This window comes from Chelmon rostratus, chromosome 16 (genome assembly GCF_017976325.1).
Source record: "Chelmon rostratus isolate fCheRos1 chromosome 16, fCheRos1.pri, whole genome shotgun sequence".
Taxonomy (NCBI): Eukaryota; Metazoa; Chordata; class Actinopteri; order Chaetodontiformes; family Chaetodontidae; genus Chelmon; species Chelmon rostratus.
In genome coordinates this window covers 9,783,770-9,805,650 of record NC_055673.1, presented here as the reverse complement: position 1 = coordinate 9,805,650, position 21,881 = coordinate 9,783,770, and the positions used below count along the sequence as shown (strand labels likewise).

The window sequence follows — 21,881 nt, the reverse complement described above, 5'->3', positions numbered from 1 at the left end:
GTGTGTGTGTGTGTGTGTGTGTTTAGAGGTACACTGACTGTACCTGTGTATTTCTATTTTGTGCTGATGACTGTACAACATTTCAGAGGAAAATACTTTACTTTTTAGTCTCATTGGCAGATACGAAGTGCTTAGGAGAGATAAGACTTAAAACATACAAAATATATGATCACCTTAAACTATATGATAAAAAATGATGCATACTTGTCAACATGTTTTATCATCCTGTCCTGTTCTATCTTTGTTGTTGTACATTTTGGCACACACTCTGGAACTGTGAGGAACATTATTTCAATTCCTCTATATGTCTTGTACATGTGGTGTAAATCAATGATAAAATTGACTTTGACTTTGACACTAAATTTATACAAAAGTTAAAAAAGTTTAAACTAGCTCCACCTCAGCTGGCTTCAGCATTCAAATACTGATACATTAATGCTCAAACAATAATATAATGTAATACAATATAATACCTGTGTGAAAGGGACCATTCTACAGAGTGACAACTTCTGCTTTCATTTCAAGTACATAGTAATATAAGGGAATACTTCTGTACTTTTACCTGTAAGTGAAGCTTTTTTTTTTTTTTTTACATTACACTGAGCATTTCTTTCATCAGTGATGTGGATGTGTGTGTGTGAGTGCGTGCACACAGGCAGTTATGAAATAGGCAAAAACACATTTTTATAACATGTTAGGGTAGAAATATTTTAATTTACATGACGTCATCAAAATGAGGATCATTCAGCAGAAAATGAAATGATGAAAAAGGACAGGCTAAGCATTATGATCAATACTGAACAAATTAATGTGATAGATTAATTCAATAATATTAATTAAACTTCAATAATAAAATATATTTTATCTCTGCATCAAATTTACCAGCAAGAAATACACTGCATCAATCAATACAGTAATAACAGCACACATACATAAGAGAAGGTGACTTACAGATAATTTAGACTACTACTGGTCTTATCAGGGTCAGTATTTCTTCTTCAATGTCAGTATTTCTTCTTATTGCATGGCTGATTAGACTCTCAACCTGTTAGTGTAACGTCATTCACATTTGCCAAGTTTTGAAGAAGAAGATAAGCAGGGACTCTCATACTAGGTCTTTCACAGTCATAACCAAAGCAGGAAATCCACAGGTGTAATTAACTTTAATTATTGCGGAATCACATGTAGCTTCCTCGGTTTGCACTGTCCATGTTGGCTCACTGTCACACTGTCATGGCTTTATGGGATGCCTGAACAGGAATGAACAATTGGTAATATTATTATTAACAACTGCGATTTTGCTTTTTTCACAAGTCAAAATATCTGGTTTGAAAAGGACCTTTAACCTTGCTTGTAGTTCTCACTGTTGTATTTGTTTAAATGGGTTTATAATCTGCTAATTAATCACCTGAAGGTTCATGTCCATAAACATTTTTTAAAAGCCAAAATACAGTATGTTTGCAAATGTATGCCATCAGAAAATTAAAACAAATGAATGTGCGATGCAAAAGCAAAGTGAGAAACTTAAGAAAATATATGGAAAAAATCCCTTTAATACTAAATTGTAGAGATGCAAAGGTAGACTTTTCATTTAGTGAGCTTTCTCCAAGCTCAGATGTGAGTACAATGAAATGTATCAATTTTAACAGTGATCTATGACTGTGTACAATCTGTCTCTGTACAGTTATTACATCACATCAGCTTATCCTCAGTGCACATCAGCATTAAACCCTGACTTGATTTAACCTACAGACCTGAGGGATCATTTAAATCAGCCCTACTTACAGCTGTATGATGTATCGCCCAGCTGGTGCTCCTGTGTGCATCTAATACCTCTTTAGAATGATGCGACAGATAATGAAATCGCAGAAAGCATACAGGCATCTGAAAGTGATTCTTATAGCAGAAGAGCTAGTGTTGCCATTGGTAAAAAGAAGAAACAAGAAAATAGTGATTCTTTTTCTCATAATACAGTTTGTAAATGACACAATGGGTCTAACATGAAAAGTGCAGAAAGATCTAACTCAAAAAAGTTCATGTAGCTTATTGAGTTCAAGTAACGAAATTAAACCAAAATGAAGGTACAAGTGCAGCGATAATATGTTGATAAATAAAACTGAGGGGCTCCATGAGGTTGTCCATTACTGAGCACTAAAGTAAACAGCAATCAGAAGAGTTTACATGGAAGGTTTCTTTGTTATGTGGTCATGTTCAGTCAAAGTGTGACAAATGTCCTCCACATGTCTGGCCAGAGTCTCTCTCCGTTGGTACTGAGGACGTCACTCGGGTGGAGGAGGCTGATAACTGGGTCTGCGGGCAACCCGGCCCAGTCGGTCCACAGCCACGCTCTCAAACGCCCTCCTCATCAGAGGATGCTCCTCCAGGACCTCGTTGAAACTGTCCACACTCAGGGAGTAAAGGCGACAGTAGGTGTCAGCCTTCACGGTGGCTGTGCGTCGTCCTTGGGTTAGCAGGCAGATCTCTAAACCAACGAAGAGAGAGTCAGTTCAACCTTTAAAGCAATTTGTCCCATCGGAACAATTGACACATAGACACAGGTTCTGTGTAAAAGAGACTTTATTGTATGCTATTATGCATGCATACAAATGATGAGTCAATTAAGGATTAATTGATGAATTAGTTGATTGATTGAACGACCAGCACAACAGTAATCTGTAACTCTTTTTATTATCACTTAATTGTTAAAGCTTTGAATTGTTAAAGCACAGAAGACAAAATCCACCAATTCATACTTCTCAAACGTGAATATCTTTGGCTTTGAGATTGTTAGTTGAACAAAACAACCAAATTCAAGCTGTCAATTTAGGTTCTGGGAAACCGTGAACTGGCTTACCCCCGAAATATGCTCCATCGTTGAGTGTAATCTCCTTACTGCCACGTGGGATGACGGTGACGGTGCCGTGCTGGATGAAGTACATCTTCCGACCCAGCGTTCCTTCTCGTATAATCAAGTCTCCGGGTTGGAAGACTTCGAAACGCAGCTTGGTCAGGATCACTGTCACAAAATGAGGGTCAGTGTTGGCAAACAGTGGCATGTTGGCTACCAGCCCACGGCAGTTATAGCTGACAATCTCCTGCATGGTGAGAGAAGCAGACAACATTAAGAAACTGTCAAAGTGATGCTGAGAAATCTTTATTTTATCCACACACACATTAAAATGAACATCAGTTAGTCCAATAGAAAACTACTGGGCAACTGTTTTGATTATTGATTAATTGTAATTTTACAAGCAAAAATGTCGAGCATTATGTTGTTTCCACCCCTCAACTCTTGCTGTTTTTCTTTGTTTTACTATGTGATCGTAAATATCATCAATATAATATATCAATCATTTGATCAAGTTAACTTCCAAACAGTGAAATCATTCCAATCACAACTTCCCAGGGTCCAAGGTGACACTTTAAAATGTCTTGAACAAAACACAAAGATTCAGTTTAATATCATAATTGACCAAGAAAAGCAGCAAATCCTCATATTTGAGGCACTGAAACCTGAGAATGTCTCAATTTCTGCAATTAATATCATTGTAAACTGGATGTTGTTTGGATAAATCCTGCGCCGTTCATTTGTTTCACTAATCCCTTAAATTTCAGAAATTAAACAATTGATTGAAAACAATTACTTGAGACATAACCAACAGTTTAATCAATGAATTGATTTCCACCTTATCGTTCGGGCCTAAATTTGCACCTGTGTGGGCACGTGCAAGTCAGGCGAAAGGCCACTTGAATAACAAACCTCCTTCAGCGGATCACTGAGCTCTCCCAGGATGCTGTCCTCGTCGAACATCTTGCCTTGGAATCGCTGCTCGTAATAATCGTGGATCCTCTGTCTCACATCTGCTGGTAGTTTATGGAAGGACATGTACTGCTCCACTTGCTTATACTGGAAACATTTGTACAAAACACATGGCGATTTGACCTTCAAGAGGATAGAGCTGAATTTCCACAGGGCTGATGTCAGATTTAGTCACATTTTCCACCATGTGTTTGCTGAATTATTTCTAAGCACAACAATTATGCATTTATTCTATTTGTTTAGCAGTTTTTCCCCCCAGTTTTAAGTGGATTACAAACTCATTTGTAATGGGCATTAGCAAACAGTGATCCAGAACAAAGGGGCCGCCATTTGTCTATCATCCATTCTGCCTTATCTTGTGAAAATCCCCTGGAAAGGGTCACGGTAGGGCCACAAAATCCATTAGGTAATACACACATTCTCTTGGCATTTGGCACAATTTCCATGAATAAAGTACGAGCAAGTAAGCAAGCTTATGATATAAAACATGGCTGTGATATTAAACCTCACAGCCAGAATCACATTAGCATCCACGTGAAACTCCTGGGACGCAAAGCACCTGAAGCTGTATTGCAAAATGTTTCAGTCTGTTAATCTTTTCATGTCCGTGCAGGGATGATTACCTTCTCTTGATACTGGCGGTGTGATGCATCCAACGACTGGACCAGGTTAGTTGCATGGCCGAGGAACATGGCGTAGCAGGTGGCCCCTACCACCATGCTGATCATGGTGAGCCAAACGTCAGTCATGCCTTCTGGAGGGTGGGCACCGTATCCTATACACAGCATGTGACTCATGGCCATAAACAGGGCATAGGAGTACTGTATGTGCCAAGTGGAATTCTGAGGAGGATAGAGTAAAAACAAAGGGAAATGACCCAATAATGCTGCTATGATAAAATATACTTTACATGGTTATGATCATCATTGAATTGAAGAAATGTCACATGATTGCAGCATGAATGAAGTTTTCAGTCACATTTGGTCCTAATAATTTCAGAGAAGTTTGCTGGAATTTATGTAATTTGGTATTAATCATAAGGAAAATAAACCCAGTTTTCAGTTGGTGCACTTGCAATTGAAGAAATGGTTTGGTGCTTATTCACTTTTTTGCTGAGAGTCTAATGTCTAATTTGATAAATATATTGGATAGCCAGCAGCCAGCTAGCTTAGCTTGGCTTAAAGATAGGAAACAGCTAACAATGGGTATGTCCAATAGCGATGGGAGTTATGGAAATAGCGCAGGAAATAGTCTGGTGCATAACCCACTCTAAAACCAGTCATTTTAACATTTCAGTTCTTGCACAGTTCAAACAAACAAAATATAATGTGCTATTAAGCACATGTGCTCACCACCATGTTATTTTTGGATACCCAGCAGTCTGGAGGGAAGTCTTGCAGCATTGGCACCATGAAGGTCAGGCAGCCATCCCAGTGGCACAGCAGCAGCATCATGCCAATCAGGTTAACTATACGCACCACAGCACTGGCCAGGTCATAAGTCATGTGGAAAATCTGATAGAGAGAAAGTAGTATGGAGGAAAAACACAAGAATAAACTGGAGAAATGTTGAGTTTCTGATGAGTACTGGTTTGTATGTCATTATGAGCTCTATCTCTCTGTTTCACGCTCATCCTCCTTCCTTTCTTTACCTCTTCCCACTGGTGGATGTAGCGGATGAGGCGAGACAGCCGGAGAAGACGCAGCAGACTGAGGATCTTGGTGAAGCGCACGATGCGGAGGGCGCGGGCGGTGCGGTACACGTCAGACGACTCGTGCCGGGACTCCAGGTCGACGATGAGGAAGATGTAGTCGACGGGGATGGAGGAGACGAAGTCCACCAGGAACCAGGTGCGGAGGTAATGCATGCGGATCTCCCTGGGGTCCAGGATGATGTGGCTGTCCTCTCCCGGGATGCCCGTGCGGAAATTGAAAACCAGGTCCATGAGGAAGAGAGTGTCAGACAGGACGTTGAAGATGATCCAGGGCATGGTGTTCTGGTCTTCAAAGAAGGTGATTCCCCATGGTAAAATGACCAGATTGCTCATCATCAACAGGAGCATCACAATGTCCCAATAAAACCTGGACAGAAGAGTTTTTTTCAGAACTCCAGCACTCACAGACAAAGTAGCTATCTGTCAGAGTCAGCAGATAGATGTACATGGGTCAATACAGGGAAACAAAGAGTAGCAGTAAATAAAATAACACATTATACTTACACTATTACTAACTATCTTCCAAGCTGAGGTTTTTGCTCCTTGTTTTAGTGCTGAGTGTCTGCTACAACTTCTCTGGTGCATCTTATATCATTACATTATCATTTCACAGTATTCAGGAGGTGAAAAACTGTATCTGTAGTCATGTCTCCCATAAAATGTTTCGCTAGAAAAAGGTGTGCTGAAGCAGAGGTGTGGTGGTCTGGGTGTGTATTTTCAGCAGCCCAGACGTGACTGAATGATAGAAATATTATAGGAATGTTATAGGAGCACTACATGCAGCAGTGCGTCTCTGTGATCCTCTTGTTCTTCTGCAACGGCATGCTGCTACTTGTCAATTTGATCATTAAGACGCTTAGCTGCAGAATATTAACAGTAAGCTACAATATAGCATAGAATTGAGTATTTATAATACACAGTTTAGAGAGTTCTACTTCAGCACCATGGACAGCACCATGGATTTATCAATACAGAGCACAATCAGGCTATAATATTTCGGAGTCATAGTCGTGGCCATACATACTAAAGAAACACATTTTTGGAAGTATGCTTATTTGCTTCCTTTCAAAGCTATAGATGATAAGATTAATACTGCTCTCATATTTGTGTATTAAGTGTGGCACTGGAACCAGAGATGTTTAGCTTAGCTTAGCTTAGCCAGTTGGTAACTATAGCTGGAACTCCTTGTTAAATCACTTTTTTTTTTCATTTTTACAGGTTTCTTTGTGTGTGAATTAAACAAACAAGATATAACATGTTAATTAATGAGCTTTAGAGGTACTGTTGTTAATTGATTTTACCTTTGAACACAGTCAGAATATCTGTTTTCCCCTCCTTCCAGTTTTTATGCTAGTAAGCAAAGCTATTCGCCTCAGCTCCATACTTGGGCAGATATGAGAGCGGTGTTGAACTTCTAATCTATAACACTATAAGCAAGAAAGCAGATATGAGTATTTCCCAAAACGTCAAATTTTTCTTTTAAATTAGAGAATTTGAATCAGCTATCAGGGTCAGGTGAAGTCATCCAATCAGGAGGACGATTGGTCGTCCAGGGCATGACCCACCTCAGGGTGAGCCTTACTCTCTTAACAGCTTCTGTCACAGGAGGAATCCCACTCATCAAAAATGCATGGCGGTCACCTCATGACACCAAAATATGCTATCAAAGAAGACAATGAAGAAAAGAAACCAGCGCTGCTACTGGAAATGTCTGTATGCAGTCTGCTGCTTTTAGGATGTTGAAGCCCAGACGGAGCTGCACTCCATCACTGTCTGCTTTATGTCATACTAGTCCCATTTTCCTTTAGGTCTCCAGTGTCTCGTTATACACCATGGCTACACGGTTTAGGTTTCCTTACAGATTGTTTCCATCAAGTGTCAATCACTTTGGGTCTCGCTCTCAGTCTCTTGCATTACAGAGGCACAGTAACAGAATATGAACCAGACTATTTTTGATTACCGTCACCCATCAGTGATTGCAATATGAACCCTGTGAGAAAATGACCTCCTTCTTCAGCCAGTCAGAGCAGAGAGACAGGAACTGATAGATTAGGTCCTCATTCTCATTCACGTTTATCCCTCCATCAGTCTCTTGCAACCATGTCCTCTGTGTCTACACGCTGGTTTACATGACTACTTATCATCTCCTCTCATGTTGCAACAGATTAGTGGTTGCTTGCTGCTAGTAACTCAGACCCTGGATCGCATTATAGCTGTTTAGGCGTGTGCATACATGTGTGACAGAGAGGCAGAATTAATTGTGCTGTATCAAAATATTTTACACAAGCTATTAATGGCATTAAGGGTGGAACAGGAATTCACTTTTTAGCTTAGTTTAGTTTGTAGCCTTTTAAAGTAACAGAGGTTTGTCAGACATTTGAAGAACTAAAATTTCAAGTTTTGCCAGATGGATTACATATTTTCTGTTAAGATAGACAACTACCTGCCATTTCTATGTCATTTACCTCTTTAGTCTTGCCAGTTGTGTAGCTGTAGGGAGTTGGTCCACCATTTTGGTCCAGACTGAAACATTTCAACAGCTATTCGATAGATTTACGTAAAAGTTTCTACAGACATTCGTGGTCCTCAGAGGATGAATCCTAGTGACTTTAATGATCCCATGACTGCCATTTAAGGTGGTATTCATCATTTTGAGGATCCCCAAACTTTAATATATTTTTTATACATATTTTTATGAGGTATTTGTCCAATGCTTTGATTTGTGACCAAACACATGCAAAACTTAAGACTCTTCCATCATTGTGTTTAGTGCTAACTTGCAAATGTTGGCATGCTAGAATGCTAAACTAAGACAGAGGCGAGTAAGTGAGTAAACATATGAGCATGTTAGCATTTTGATGTTTCCATTCAGACAAATTAATGTTTTGTGCATTTATTTTCACTAAAAACAAAAAAGAGAGGCGGCAAAGATTTGACAAGAGGGGCATAGTGGTGGCCTCGCAACTGCACTTGTTTATCATCCACCTCTGAACAAAAGCCCAAAATGCTTCTCTCTGTGTCTATGTTTATTCATATAGTACTGTATATGTAGGTTTGATAAGAGGGTCATAACACTCAAACAAATTTAATTATTATTATCAACTTTAAATTGGATTCGAAATGCTAAACAGAAACAGCAATCTGACCCCAAACAGCATGTCTGACTGTCAAAAACGTGCTGTTCCAACTAATTTATTCTAAAGTGGAAGTTGGAGCATACGGTTTAAGGAGAGCAGGCCTTTGGTAATCCCCCCTTCAGCTGTCTGTGTATTATTGCATAATAGAGCAAGATTGGAATTATAGGGATTCTTATGGGCAATAATCCCTCTGCGTGGGTTTATCCTCTCTGTCTGGCATAGGCCGGATGTTTAGAAATTGTTTAAATTTGATGGAAGCTATTATTATTGACCACACAGACGGACTGCTTGGGCATCAATGCTAAGATGTTGCTCAATAAAGCCAGCACAGTATGAATGATCTGACAAAATCCTGCAAAAGTGAGGCCAAACTAGAGCAATAAATGCAATTTTCAGCTTTTCAAATGGAATACACCGGACCAGTTAAACTATCAGGATGGATGAATGCAGTTCTCCTTCCTCATATACAAGGACTAGTGCTGTCATTAATCCAAATGATCTTGTCCTATATACTGTATCACTAATCAAATCCCTTCATCGCCTTATCATGTGCGAGGAACCATGACATCAGCTGCTGTGCTGCAGTCTGTCCTTGGAACAATCGGGTCTAAGCACCGTCACAGGCTGTTTGGTTGGATGAAATCTGGATGCTTTCAAGGGAAATTTATGAAAGATCAATGAGGAACTCGGGAGTCTTATGTTGGCAAAAGGTTACTGATGTGTGTTTTCAGTCATTCTGCATTCATTCTGCATTTTCCTACAGAAATATGTAGACAAACTCTCCCATAAACAGCACTGAAACTAAGAGGAAAGTGAGGTGTGGACGTTCTGAGGACACCCCAACCTCATCATTACCTGAAGTCACTATAGGGGTGGATGATCCACACTCCAAAGCTCTTGACCCTGGCCTGCTCAGCAGCAACTCCTTTATGACTGCCAAACATGCGCAGGGAGAACTTGTTGACCCCGGGCTGCAGCATGGATCCAAACTGCCTCTGGAAGTAGGTGGACTGGTCCTGCGGGGTGTCGTCCTCGCCCTCTTCGCCGTCCACGTTGGTGTCCAGCAGGCCATCGGGATCTGCTGTGTAGTCGTCATTGTGAGTCTTGACCAAGGAGAAGAGCGTCTTGGTCACTTCGGACCTCTTGTCTGTCTTTGGGGAGGGGGTGGCGGGGGGGCTCGTCCTCTGGGAACCACTTCTCCATCTCGAGAAGCGGAGGCTGCTCCAGCTGCGGTACTTGGGTGTCTCCGGTTTGTGAGCTGGACTCTCGCTGATGCCTCTCTGGTCATCTGCACTCCTGGAGAGGCTGGTCATTTTTACACCTTGCACTTTAAACTAGTCAAAGCAAAGATGTCTCTTTTGCCCCTGTGATTTGGCTTGTAGGGGGCTGATTGTAAAGTTCACTTACTAATAAAGTTTACCGCAGCTGGTTCTTCCATGTGAGACATTGTTTTAGTGTTAACTTCCTTTGCAAAAAAGAACTATGCTGAAACACTCTGAAGTAGGATGTAAAGATAAAAAATACCATGCAGCTGCTGTAGTGAAAAAACAAAAGAACAGTGACACCACAGCAACTACAAAATTACGTACCAGGATGTCAATTTAACTTCCTCCAGAGTACATTGCAAGCGTCAGAATCGAATAATAGAAACAATGGCTTTTCCCAACAGAGGTCTCACAATATTAATCCATAAAAAAAGTTGCAGCGTCCGTTAAAAAGTCGTTTCCAGTTATGAACGAAAGAGAAGAGCGATGTATTGTGTCCGCCTCTGTGTGACCGTGAGAGGACGGACGCAAATTGACAGAGGGCTCAGTAGCCGTCAATAATCGGCTTGTTGGCAAAACTGCGTCCACTCACCTCTCTCCTCCTCCTCCTCTTCCTCCTCCTCCTCCCTGCGGTGGAAGCGCCCTCCCTCCACTGGGACGAGGAGTCCCGGCCGGGCTGGTGACACGGCTGCAGGTCGCGTTGCTCAGGCAGGACGAGGACCCTCCGGTTCATTATACTGATCAATCCAGTTTCAGGGGGAAGCCACGACCCCTGCACACCTGCTAGATGTTTACTGACACGGTCGATATTCAATTGATGAGAGAACATACTGATACAATAAATTGATAATCTCTCCCTTATTCTGTCCTACAGAAACAGGCTAGTAGTCGTTAATTAGTGAAGAGGGTAAAACTATTCATTGAGAGGAATCCACATTTAATACTTTTCCAAGGCCAAGTAAACCTTAAATTACCTTAGTTCCAAAAGTCAGGTTGTTTCTGCCTTTAAGAGAGTCCCGAATTACAAAAAAGGCAATTACTTTAAAAAAAAAACATTGTCACATTTTAAGGTAGGCCTATTATGTCAGAGGTTTTCATTTAAAATTATTAATAGCTGCACATAGCATGCTCAAAGGCATTAAAAATCCCTGATTTCATAGTTAATGTATATCGACTCCATGAATCAACACATGAATAAAAAGCAAGAGTTTGACATTTTACACATATTTGATTTCTTGCCAAGATTTAGATGAGAAGATTGATGCCCTGTATATTAATCACAACCAGCAGCTGCCTATCTTAGCTTAGCATAAAGACTGGAAACTGGGGGAAACAATTAGCCTGGGTCTGTCCAAAGGTGACAAAATGTGGCCACCAGCACCTCTAAAGCTCACTCAAATATAAAGAATATATAGAAATATAAGATACACCTGAGATACAGGCCCTTCAAGGCTATGTGTTTGTTTAATTACACCTGCGTGTTCAGATGTTCAGTCCTTTGAGCTGTAAACTTGCTCAGTGCTGCCCTCATGTGATCTCTCTTGGTATCTTCCTGTCTGTGAGCAGGCCAGTCTCCATTATAGAGACCCCTGCATCATATTTCACCTTTGCCGGCCATGCACTCTCTGAAGGTGTCATGTTCATGTTTACATCGGTGACTCAGGCACACTTGAGAAGCTGCCGTCACCATTACTGGGTCACTTCGAATGCCGCCTCCTTTCTCATCTTTAATGTTGGTGCTGGTATCATGGTCAATGTTCATCAGCAAAAAGTTTTTGTTTTGTTTTTTTTAATAAACTAAAAATTTCCCTAGCTATTTGGGTGCAAGCAAGAAAATGGGTTGCAGGCACACAGAGGATGAGCCAGTCATCTTAGCTGAGCATTTAAACTGGAAACAACCATCCTGGCTCTGTCCAAGTGTAACCAAATACATCCATCAGAGCCTCTACAGCCCATTAATTAACATTATACATATCAATGTTCTGAACAATTATTTGCTGTTTCAGGGTTGTTGGGTTATTCCTGCCTGGGATCAGTTGCCAGACCACAGGAAACTTCAGGAAGCCGCTGGTCCCAGCCAAGAAGTAGTCCAGCGCATAAGTAGAGCTTTATTTATTAACACAAAGTGCTTCACACATGTACACAATGACCAAATGAAAAAGGCCAAAGCATAAGGCAGGGACTGAGATGTATGGAAAGGCTTGTCTGCGCAGATAGAAGCTGCTTAAAACAGTCCAGTTTGCATGTGATCCTGAGGTGAGATGTGATCAACATTTAGACTTCACGTTCCAACATGTGCACATTACCCTACAGGGCCTTTTCAGCTTGGCCACTGATATGAATGTTTTATGGTCTTTGTTCAAATTGTATTTAAAATTATTTATTTGAAACATTACATTTATCTATTGTAATCTTTTATTTCTCTTTTATTCCCCCCCATTAGTCTACAATTGTTCGTTTGTATTTGAATTGTCTTGTCAGTCACATGTAAAGCATTTAGAATTGCAAAACTTGTATGAACGGAGCTATACAAATAGAGTTTGACCATCAGGAAGCTTAAAACGCTGTTGCTGTTATTGATAGATAAGACATTTGTATATCCTGGTGCTAAATCTTTATCAGCCCTCATGAAATACTATAAATAACAAATCAATGCCATATTGACAATGTTTGCATTGAAATGATTTTGCATGTTGTATACAGCAGACATCAGATGTGAGCCATCAGCCATGTGATCACACTGTCCACCCACCGTCCTCTTTCCCTTCACTTTGTGTGTGTACTCTAGCAAAATATGGCCTCAAAAAGGTATTAAAAAACAGAGTTAAGCGATCTGACAGGGAAACAGCCTGTGAACATCACTAGTGTTTTAGTAAAAAAAATCCACAGTCAGTGTAGCAGGATACATTTTTCCACAATATATCAGTAACATTTCATTCATCAGTAACAGGATGAACATCAGCAATCAGAACCATTGTGGAGCTGTAGTTTGGACACAGAGACTTCATGCCGGTACTGTCTTCAGCTGGTTTTGCTGCCACAGAATTTCCTAAAGGACACAAACATTTGATTATTCCACTATTGATGCTCCCTTTCAGAAAACATTTGCTTCTGTGTGACAAGAGATTCTTTTGTGGCTTACAGAGCAAGTGGGTCTTTCTTCACATGATCACATATAGGCCTGTAGCCCGTCAGCTGTGCTCTCAGAGTGGTAATCTCTTTCTTCCAGGCATCAGACTCTGCTTTTAGGGAATCTTAGAGACATAGAAACGGGAGGAACAATTCAGACCATAAGAGTAAGTGTTGAATTTCACCACATGGTGGCACCAGCAGCTGAGCACAAGTGATGTTTTTGAGTTATACCTTCAGTCTCGTTGTGTTTCTTCTCCATGCTGGCCAGCTCATCAGCTTTTGTTTTCTACAGTAGTGTGGGAGAAATGTTTGTAAAAATAACCTGTTACACAACCACAAAATACTTTCTTTAAAACCTTACAATCAAACCTGTAAGACTAGAGTGTATAGCCTCGAACAACAAGGTGTGCTATTCACCCAAGAGACAGAGGCTACTCAAATATTTTACTTTACTAAAAGCATCAATGCATCAATGTAGAAATACTCTACATCAATGCATTTACTGTTGGAACTGTAGAAGGTGGAGACAGTTTTGAATACTCTATAATACAGTTAGTTCAGTCCGGTGCATCTCGGCCGATGGGTCATGCTCCCTCCAGCAGGTCACAAGATAAATCTGAAGGGTTGTGAGATTATTATGGAGGCAGGAGAGAAGATGTATACCTTTCAAATATAGTGCAGTAGAATTATAATACAGCACAAAATGGAATTAGTATCTTCAACTATTTGTTAAGTACAGTACTTGATTAAAAGCACTTCTTAAATTTACACTACTGCACAAGGCCTTCTGAACTTAATCATTCACAAAGGCATGCTTTCTAGTGTGGATGCTTCACTGGGTCTTGACTGCCTCATTGCCCTGCATCATCCTGTGCAACAAATCGGCAAGCTGTGTGTGAACATTTGTTTTAAAATCCTTCTGTAATAGCAAATGTCACATACATTTTGTGTGTGTGAAAGAACAGCAATAAGGGAAACATTTCACCTTTTCAGCTTGACAGACATCATTTTCTGCTTTCTTCTTCTCCATCTCTTGACCGAGTTGGGCCACTGCTGCCTCCAGACCCTCCACCACTTTTGTTCCCTGAACCAGCAGCTTTTCCACCGTCACTCTGAACAGCTCTTTATTTGTATGCTCGTTGTCAAGCCTCTCTGACTCCATTTGCAGCTTTTCAGACCCCTTGTCTAGCAATACCAACACCTGATGTTGGCCGGCAATAATCACCAGCAGCCCCATGGACACCAGGGTGGATAGAATGGACACGATCCACTGAAACCGCATTGAAGCCGTTTACTGTAATGCAGAAAAAGTGAAACCAAGGAGGAGAGGCATGAACGTATCTGTAGAACGACAGCAGTGTGTAGTCAAGCTCTTATTGTCAAACGGTGTGATAAATTTCTTAGTCATATGTCCTCTTACCTTTTTATTATATATAGTATATAGTCCACTTTAGTTCCTGCTTCCTTCTGCCCACTAATTGCCCCCAGACAGCAAACAATCACCAGGATACAGCGTGCAGGCTGTCATTTGTTTTGCCACATATGCCAGTTCATGCACCTCTCATTTTGCCTCCTCCCTCTTTCTCGATAGGCTGCTCAGCAGATTGAGTTTCACACTGCAAACAGGTTAAGCAACTCCATTAACATCCAGTGTAGCTGGTGTTTCATGAATATTAAGGTGATAAAGTCAAAAGGTGGAATTTGGCCTCAGTGTATGTAAATACAGAAAGTGTGCTTTCTTAAGAGAGAAGCTGGCGGCTCATTGGAGCAATTGATCACACCTGTAAGTAATTAGTGGTTCAGGGAAAAGTATGGGTAGAATTCATGGAGACCAGCCCCTCTTCTCATTTCACAGTTTGTACATCCTTGATTCCTTTCCTTGCCTCCTCTCCTCTCCAAGGAAGGATTTCACAAAAAGGTCTGCTGCTGCATTTAATGATCTCTGTCAGATGAGCAGAGCAGTGTTCATGACGACATTTTACTTTAAATTCAGTTTTAACACTCACACACACACCTACACACACTCATATAAAGTCTTCTTATTTTCCATTGTGTGAAGCACAATAGATGTTTGTACCATTTGTCCTCTACCATTCAATTTCAATTCAGTTTTATTTATACAGCAAATCACAAATCACACACTCAGGGCACTGTCTATATACCTAGAACAGCTCAGGACCATACCCTTTAAAATACAGAGACCCAACAATTCCCCCATGAGCAAGCGCTATAGAAATAAAGACAGACATATATTGAGGCATCCCTCAAGATGGTGCGCTGAGATTGATTTTGAGGTCGGAGGACGAAGGAGAAATGAGATGAGGAGGCACAAAACAGAGAAATGAGAAGTTCCCCAGTGCTTTAGGACTTGGACCCTGGAACCACTGGTGCACCTGCTTTTCTATGTATGTACCACTACTTGACTCGTTACCTCCTGCAGCTAATGCTCAAAACCCTGCCCACATACTTCATGGTCCCGCTTTGTCAGCTCTGGTCTGACCGGCTTTACTGGTTTTACCGGAGTGGAGAAAAAATGGGTCTGTCCACACAGTAGGTCACAGTGCAAGGGCGGTCCTGAGGTTCCCTTTGTCCATGTTTGCAAGCTGTGAGGAATTTGTTAAGTTGTTAATTGTTTAATAAAGATGTGGTTATCGATGGTGATATGAGACCATTCCAACCTTAACACAGTAGGTAGTGTATCGATATACCGGCAGCTGAGGATCTAGATTTATTACCATACAGTAGGTCTATCTGGTATATATTCACTTTTTTATTTTTCATATGCTATTGTTATATAATATTATCTATCAACATATTAAATTATCAGTAGCCTGTCCTCTCATTTCTCTCTCCCCATGACAGAAATAAAAGGCTTGGTATAAAATTAAGTGTATACTGGCACTGTATAGCTGGGATGTGCAATGTTTGGGCCAGGTCCTTCATTTGAAACAGTGGAAGACAAAGGCAGATTTCTCATTTCCGCCCACCGACTGTCAATTTTGTTGGCTGAAATGACTGCTGTCACTGACAGATTCCTATCAGCTGAAGCCAGCAAGCTAAATATGCTAAGGTTAGCTCCATGAGTTGGTTTGTCTCCAGCTGAATATTTAAAGCTGGCATGTTTTATAACAAGAATCTTGTGAAATGGTCTTAAATATGCACCTGATGGCTACATTTAGCCTACCATGCTAACAGACTATAGCTAAAGCCAATGATTCCCTCCCTGGCTGCCGAGCTTACTAAGTACTTGGACAAGAGCCAGAAGCCATAATACCTTATTCTTATTTTTAAAACTCTGTGTTTCACTTTTAACATTTCAAGAGAAAAGGCTTTTAGAATGAAAACTAGCCGGTGTGTTTGCCGAACCAAGTGCATCATATGTAACGTTAGCCGTGTTCCGAGCCTGTAAACATCTCCAAATCCAATACAGAGCAGGGCATTGGCGCTAATGTTAGCCTACAATCTATAGCCTAGCATCCAGGACTGACTTCCACACATTGAAGAAATATTCTGCAATCCTCAGCAGGGTTTTTTTTCATGTAGCCTATAAACTGCAAAAGAATGTAGTATGAAATGCTGCTTTTTTGCCTTGGATGTAGTGTTAGCATTTGATTAGCTAATGTATGTAACAGATTAACTTAAACTAGTTAAACAGACATGATAACATTGGCATCTTAAGCCACATATGAGCATTACTTCATGGATTACTGGACCAGACCCATCATTAATGTTGTCACTAACACCTGTACTTTTCTTATTACTCCACGACAACCTAAAATGTCTGCCGTGAAATATATTTAAATATTTTTCCAGTGTAAATGTTATATAAGTATATCAACTGCATTTTGTACATGCTCAAATTTAAATATCCAAATAAGATTATCTGGAGAAATAGCCACCACTGACAATTTTCATATAGGACTAAGGGTTCATTATGGATTAAGAAACTTCTCTTCTTGTTTGGCGTGGAAATGAAATATTTTAAAACCAACTGCATTATTTGAAAAAATACATTGTCAGAGCTGAGAAGTGTGCTATTGTTGTTTGACACAAGCTGACATTTTGGAGATACCTGTTTTTCACAGGACATGAGATGCATGAGAACAATCTCCACGTAGCCTCTGAAGAAAACGTTTGAGTTTCTGTGCGTGTTGGCATGACTATAGGATGATTGCTACTGTTATACATACACGTGCAAACAAAGCTACGTTTACGTGTTCCTGCTGATTAAATAAAACGATCAGATAAAATCTTTATTTCTCTATCTTACACAAAACATAGCAGCGGTGCAATTAAGGAACAACACCACCACGTCACGGTGTGTCCACTGCTGCCAGGACAGCAGAAAGTAGCTGCACTTGGTCCTTGAGAATATAGTCATGATAGCATTGAAGGAGTTCTTCAGAAGTATGCATTTAAACAACACACACCCACCCATTATTCTTGTAGGCGTTGACCACACGGCCTGTGTCAACAAATAAGTCACGGTTGTTGAATGTGTTACAATAACGCTGTAAAGACAAATTGATGGGCGCAAAGCCAGCAGTCAATCACATGTGGGTTTTAAAAAGCAGATAACAGCGATCACAATGGGACTAAGAGACATTTTGAATTGATCTGTGTTATAATCAATGCAGTCTTACATCCTGTTATAGGGATCTTTTTTTTTTAATTTACACTTTTACCATCTTTTGTTTGCCATTATCCACTTTCACTTTTTTTTCCTCACTGAAATTAACTCCTTTGTGACCTAGTAAAATATTGTATACAATGAGCTTCAGTCCATCTCTTTTGCAGTCGCATCAACAAAGGCTTCAACAAAAAATGTGTCACGTGATGCTGCATTTGCTGTCGTCAAGCCATCTAGAAGCTGATAGGTCCATTACTGGAAATAAGAAAGTATTTAAGCATCCTTAAATCCACCAGCCGGACCCTTGAATGCCTGTTGACCAGCTCAGGTGAGAATGATACAGATATCTGAAGTACTGAACAAACTATTTACTTATTCATTACCTAAAGTACTAATGGAAATATTCTCATGCAATCAGAGAGGGGTCACACGTTTGGAAAATTTAATGTTATATGTTGTATGAGTGAAAAGGAAGTTTTGTTTTGTTTTGTTTTTTCTGTCCTGGTTTTGTTTTTATAGATGCTGATGTGAAAACTGTCATTGATCAAAAGTCTTTATTTTTTAATTTTTTTTTTGTATTTCATTTTTCTACCTATTAAGAAGAGATAAAAATAAACAAAATTGATGTTAGCTACATTTTGGTATCTATAAATTGAGATGTTTAAACTTACAGGATGGCATATATCTTTAAGTAAAGTTGAGTTAAAAAGTGTATATTTTCCCTGATTATGTCAGTTTTGAAAATCTCTCTTTGGTTTGCTCCATTAGGTCCTCTCCAGGGACAAACATGGCATTGTTATTTGTAATCTTTTCAGCTCTTTTGCTGAGCGGTGAGTTATCAAGTATTACTTTTTCAAAAATGAGAATTTATCTTATTAATGTGTGTTATTTCAGTGAGATATTTACTTACTAATTCTAGGCCACAGTTAATGATATTTTGGCTGTATTTGATGCACTTACTTATTCAATCCAATAAAAACAACAGTGTGCAAAGCTCTATGCAAAGCAATCATTAAGATAAAAAATGTCATCCTGAACTGTGTATTAATACATCTTATTTATTTTTTAGGATTTTGCAGTGGAGCACCAGCTACTTTAACACCAGAGCCAGGCACTTGTTGGGTCATGGGTAATCTTTACTACACCTTTGATGCCGATTTTTACACCTTCATGGGCAACTGCACATACACCATGGCCAAGAACTGCCATGTTAGTGGGACCCTCCCAGCTTTTGAGGTGGAGACCAAGAACATGAACGAGGGCAACATACAGGTCCCATCAGTGGGGACGGTCACTGTCAATGTTTACGGGATCAACATTAATATAATTCGCTCTGAGCCTGGAGTTATCTGGGTGAGTAATACTGCCATTTTTCCTGTGGGTTAGGGTTAATATTGTCATCTTTACAAACTGAGTATACAATATTGTGAGAGATTCTGGTTTAGAAACAAAGCTTTTTGCACACCTGGTGGGGGTTTAGTAGGCAATTAAAATGAATACAGTAAAACTCAATGTATGTACTTTTGACGACATTTAGGTAGACAAATAAATAAATACATTAAAGGACACAGCTTTTCACATCAAAATGTTATTCCTGGCAGCATGGAGGGCTTTGAAACAGCTTTTGGAAAATGAAATTGACAGAAAATATAGCAAAACAGTGGATTGACATATTGTATGACAAAGCCAAATAATTGTGACATTATTGAGATTTTTGACCCAATATGACTCATTACAGGTACACAAAAACATAAGTAAAGCACTTCAGCATTTAAACTGCCATTTTCAAGGTGGGAAATATCCTTTACAGAAATTTAGAGACTTACTTTGTGGTTTTTGATCAAGTGATGGTGGGCAGGTGTGTGTTGAGGGGACATCAGCATTTTTAAGCCAACCAAAAACATCTTTGGTAGAGGTGGTGACACCGATGTTATGTGATGTTATTCTCTGTATAAAACATGCTATGTCAGTGAAACTTGATTTATTTTCAGGTGAACTATCAAGAATGGAGTCTCCCGATGAGCTTGAACAACGGCCAGGTGAAGCTATTCCAGGAAGGCCTGTTTGTCATCATGGAGACAGATTTTGGCCTGAGCTTGCAGTACGACTGGAATGAGTACCTCGCCATCATGTTGCCGGGCAGTTTTGCCGGCAGTGTGTGCGGCCTGTGCGGCAACTTCAACAACAAGACGGAAGATGATCTCACAACTCCAAATGGTTCAGTGGCCAGCAGCGTGGCGGCGCTGGGAGAAAGCTGGAGGGTTCCCGGCGCCTCAGACGACGCCTATTGCCAAGATGAATGTGTTGGCCAATGCGCTGAAAGCTGTCCTCTCAGTGAAGTTCAGAAATTAGAAAAACAAATCTTTTGTAGCGCCCTTGTACAAAATTTTGTTGAACTCTTAGGTTGTCAACCTGAAATTGACGTCACTGTCTTTGAAAGCAACTGCATGCTGAATCTCTGCAGGGGTGAAGCTGTGAACACATATCTTTGCAACAGTCTTCAAGGCTTTGCTGACATCTGCCAGATGTCTGGGTCCAGAGTCCCCAACTGGAGGAATTCTACTCAATGCCGTGAGTCATCCTAAATTTAAAAAGCATAAGTACGTGTCAATACTTATGAGCACTACTTAAGTACAAATCTGAGATACTTAACTTGAGTCCTTTCCCTTCATGCCACTTTATACTTCTACTTCATTACATTTCAGAGAGAATGTTGTACTTTTTACTTCACTACAATTTGACAGTAGTCACTAGTTACTTTACAAATTAAGATTCTGCGTAGTTTGGACTGTATTTACTGCTAGTTGGATAAAACAACCATTGTTAAGATGTCACTTTGGGTAATTGTGTTGTGTAACAGTCACAGGGGCAATTTGAGACTACCTTTATTTCAAATACATTTCCTGATAATACTTAATGCTTTTACATAAGTAATATTTTCAATGCAGGGCTTGTACTAGTACTTTTACTTAATTATGAAATACGTGAATACTTCCTAAATTACTGAAGAAATGTGAATAACTGTATTTAAACTGAAGATCCATCTTCTCTTTATCCACACAGCTATTCCCAAGTGCCCAGAAAACAGCCACTATGAGTTCTGTGGGAGTGGCTGTCCTGCTACATGTGCAAACCCAAACACTCCCGCAAACTGCAACGTCACCTGTGTGGAGACGTGTGTCTGTGATGAAGGTTTCATGGTCAGTGGCACCGAGTGTGTCCCCAAGGCTCAGTGTGGCTGCATGTACGAGGGCCACTACGTGGAAGCTGGAGCCTCCTTCTGGGGCGGCGAGAGCTGCACCAAACGCTACACATGCTCCGCTGGTGGGAGTTTGTCTTCCAAGCAGACGAGCTGTCTCGCTGGGCAGCTGTGCCAGGTGGTGGGAGGGATCAGAGGTTGCTATCCGGTCAACAACGCCACGTGTATGGTATCTGGTGACCCACATTTTGTGACCTTTGATGGACAGCACTACAACTTCCAGGGCACTTGTGCATATGAGATGGCTGGCGTCTCCAATCAAACCAGCCTGGAACATTTTAGTGTTGTGTTGCAGAACAATGGTCAAGATAAGAAGATTGGGTCTGTTGTCCAGCTGGTTGAAGTCAGTGTGTACGGGTACACCATTGTCATCAGCAAAGAGCACCCTGGCACTGTTGTGGTAACATATTTTACAAAAGAACATCATACTTGCAGGGCTACAACTGAAAATTATTGTTGTTTTCAAAATCAGTTTCTGGACAGATTCTTTTCTCAATTAATTGATTGATTGCTCGGTCTAGAAAACACCAAAAACAATGAAACACAACCATCAAAATGTCCTAAAGCACATGTAATGTCATTAAATGCCTTGTTTTGGTTTCAGTCAATGAAAAGCAGCAAATCACCACACTGGCAAAGCTGGAACCATCATATGTGACATTTTTGACTGAAGAAGTATTTAAAACTATTAAAGCCCCTGAAACGGTGGTTGCAGATCTTCAGTATTTCTCCATATCAATAAATATTCATAACTAAACAAGCAACAATTAGAGCTACAGCTAAAAAAAAAAAAAAAAATTCTAGTTTTTATTCATTTGGAGTTTAACACTCAGAAACTCAGATGTTCTGTTTCATCAGGACTGTGGTTTGATCAGATTAACATTGACAATGGTGCTAAATCCTGATCGGTGCATCAAGATCTGT

General features: G+C 40.3%; 1 protein-coding gene across 1 annotated transcript; it reads right to left on the bottom strand.

The window, feature by feature from the left end:
• Positions 1 to 776: 776 nt before the first annotated feature.
• Positions 777 to 10,196, bottom strand: LOC121619363 (potassium/sodium hyperpolarization-activated cyclic nucleotide-gated channel 2-like). Its single transcript, XM_041955025.1, has 7 exons — positions 9,527 to 10,196; positions 5,472 to 5,901; positions 5,173 to 5,334; positions 4,444 to 4,662; positions 3,761 to 3,907; positions 2,855 to 3,095; positions 777 to 2,482 (listed from the first exon to the last, which is right to left on the bottom strand). Exons 1-7 carry the CDS (start codon positions 9,982 to 9,984, stop codon positions 2,280 to 2,282), a joined length of 1,860 nt encoding a protein of 619 aa, XP_041810959.1. The 5' UTR covers positions 9,985 to 10,196; the 3' UTR covers positions 777 to 2,279.
• Positions 10,197 to 21,881: the final 11,685 nt, after the last annotated feature.

What these genes read in the sequence shown, in the direction of transcription:
- LOC121619363 (XM_041955025.1), bottom strand. Translation starts at nt 9,984, where the DNA reads ATGACCAGCCTCTCCAGGAGTGCAGATGACCAGAGAGGCATCAGCGAG. An exon ending in ACCGCCAGTATCAAGAGAAG is followed by an intron (nt 3,908 to 4,443) that starts GTAATCATCCCT and finishes AAATGTTTCCAG; the next exon opens with TATAAGCAAGTGGAGCAGTA. An exon ending in CGATGGAGCATATTTCGGGG is followed by an intron (nt 2,483 to 2,854) that starts GTAAGCCAGTTC and finishes TCGTTGGTTTAG; the next exon opens with AGATCTGCCTGCTAACCCAA.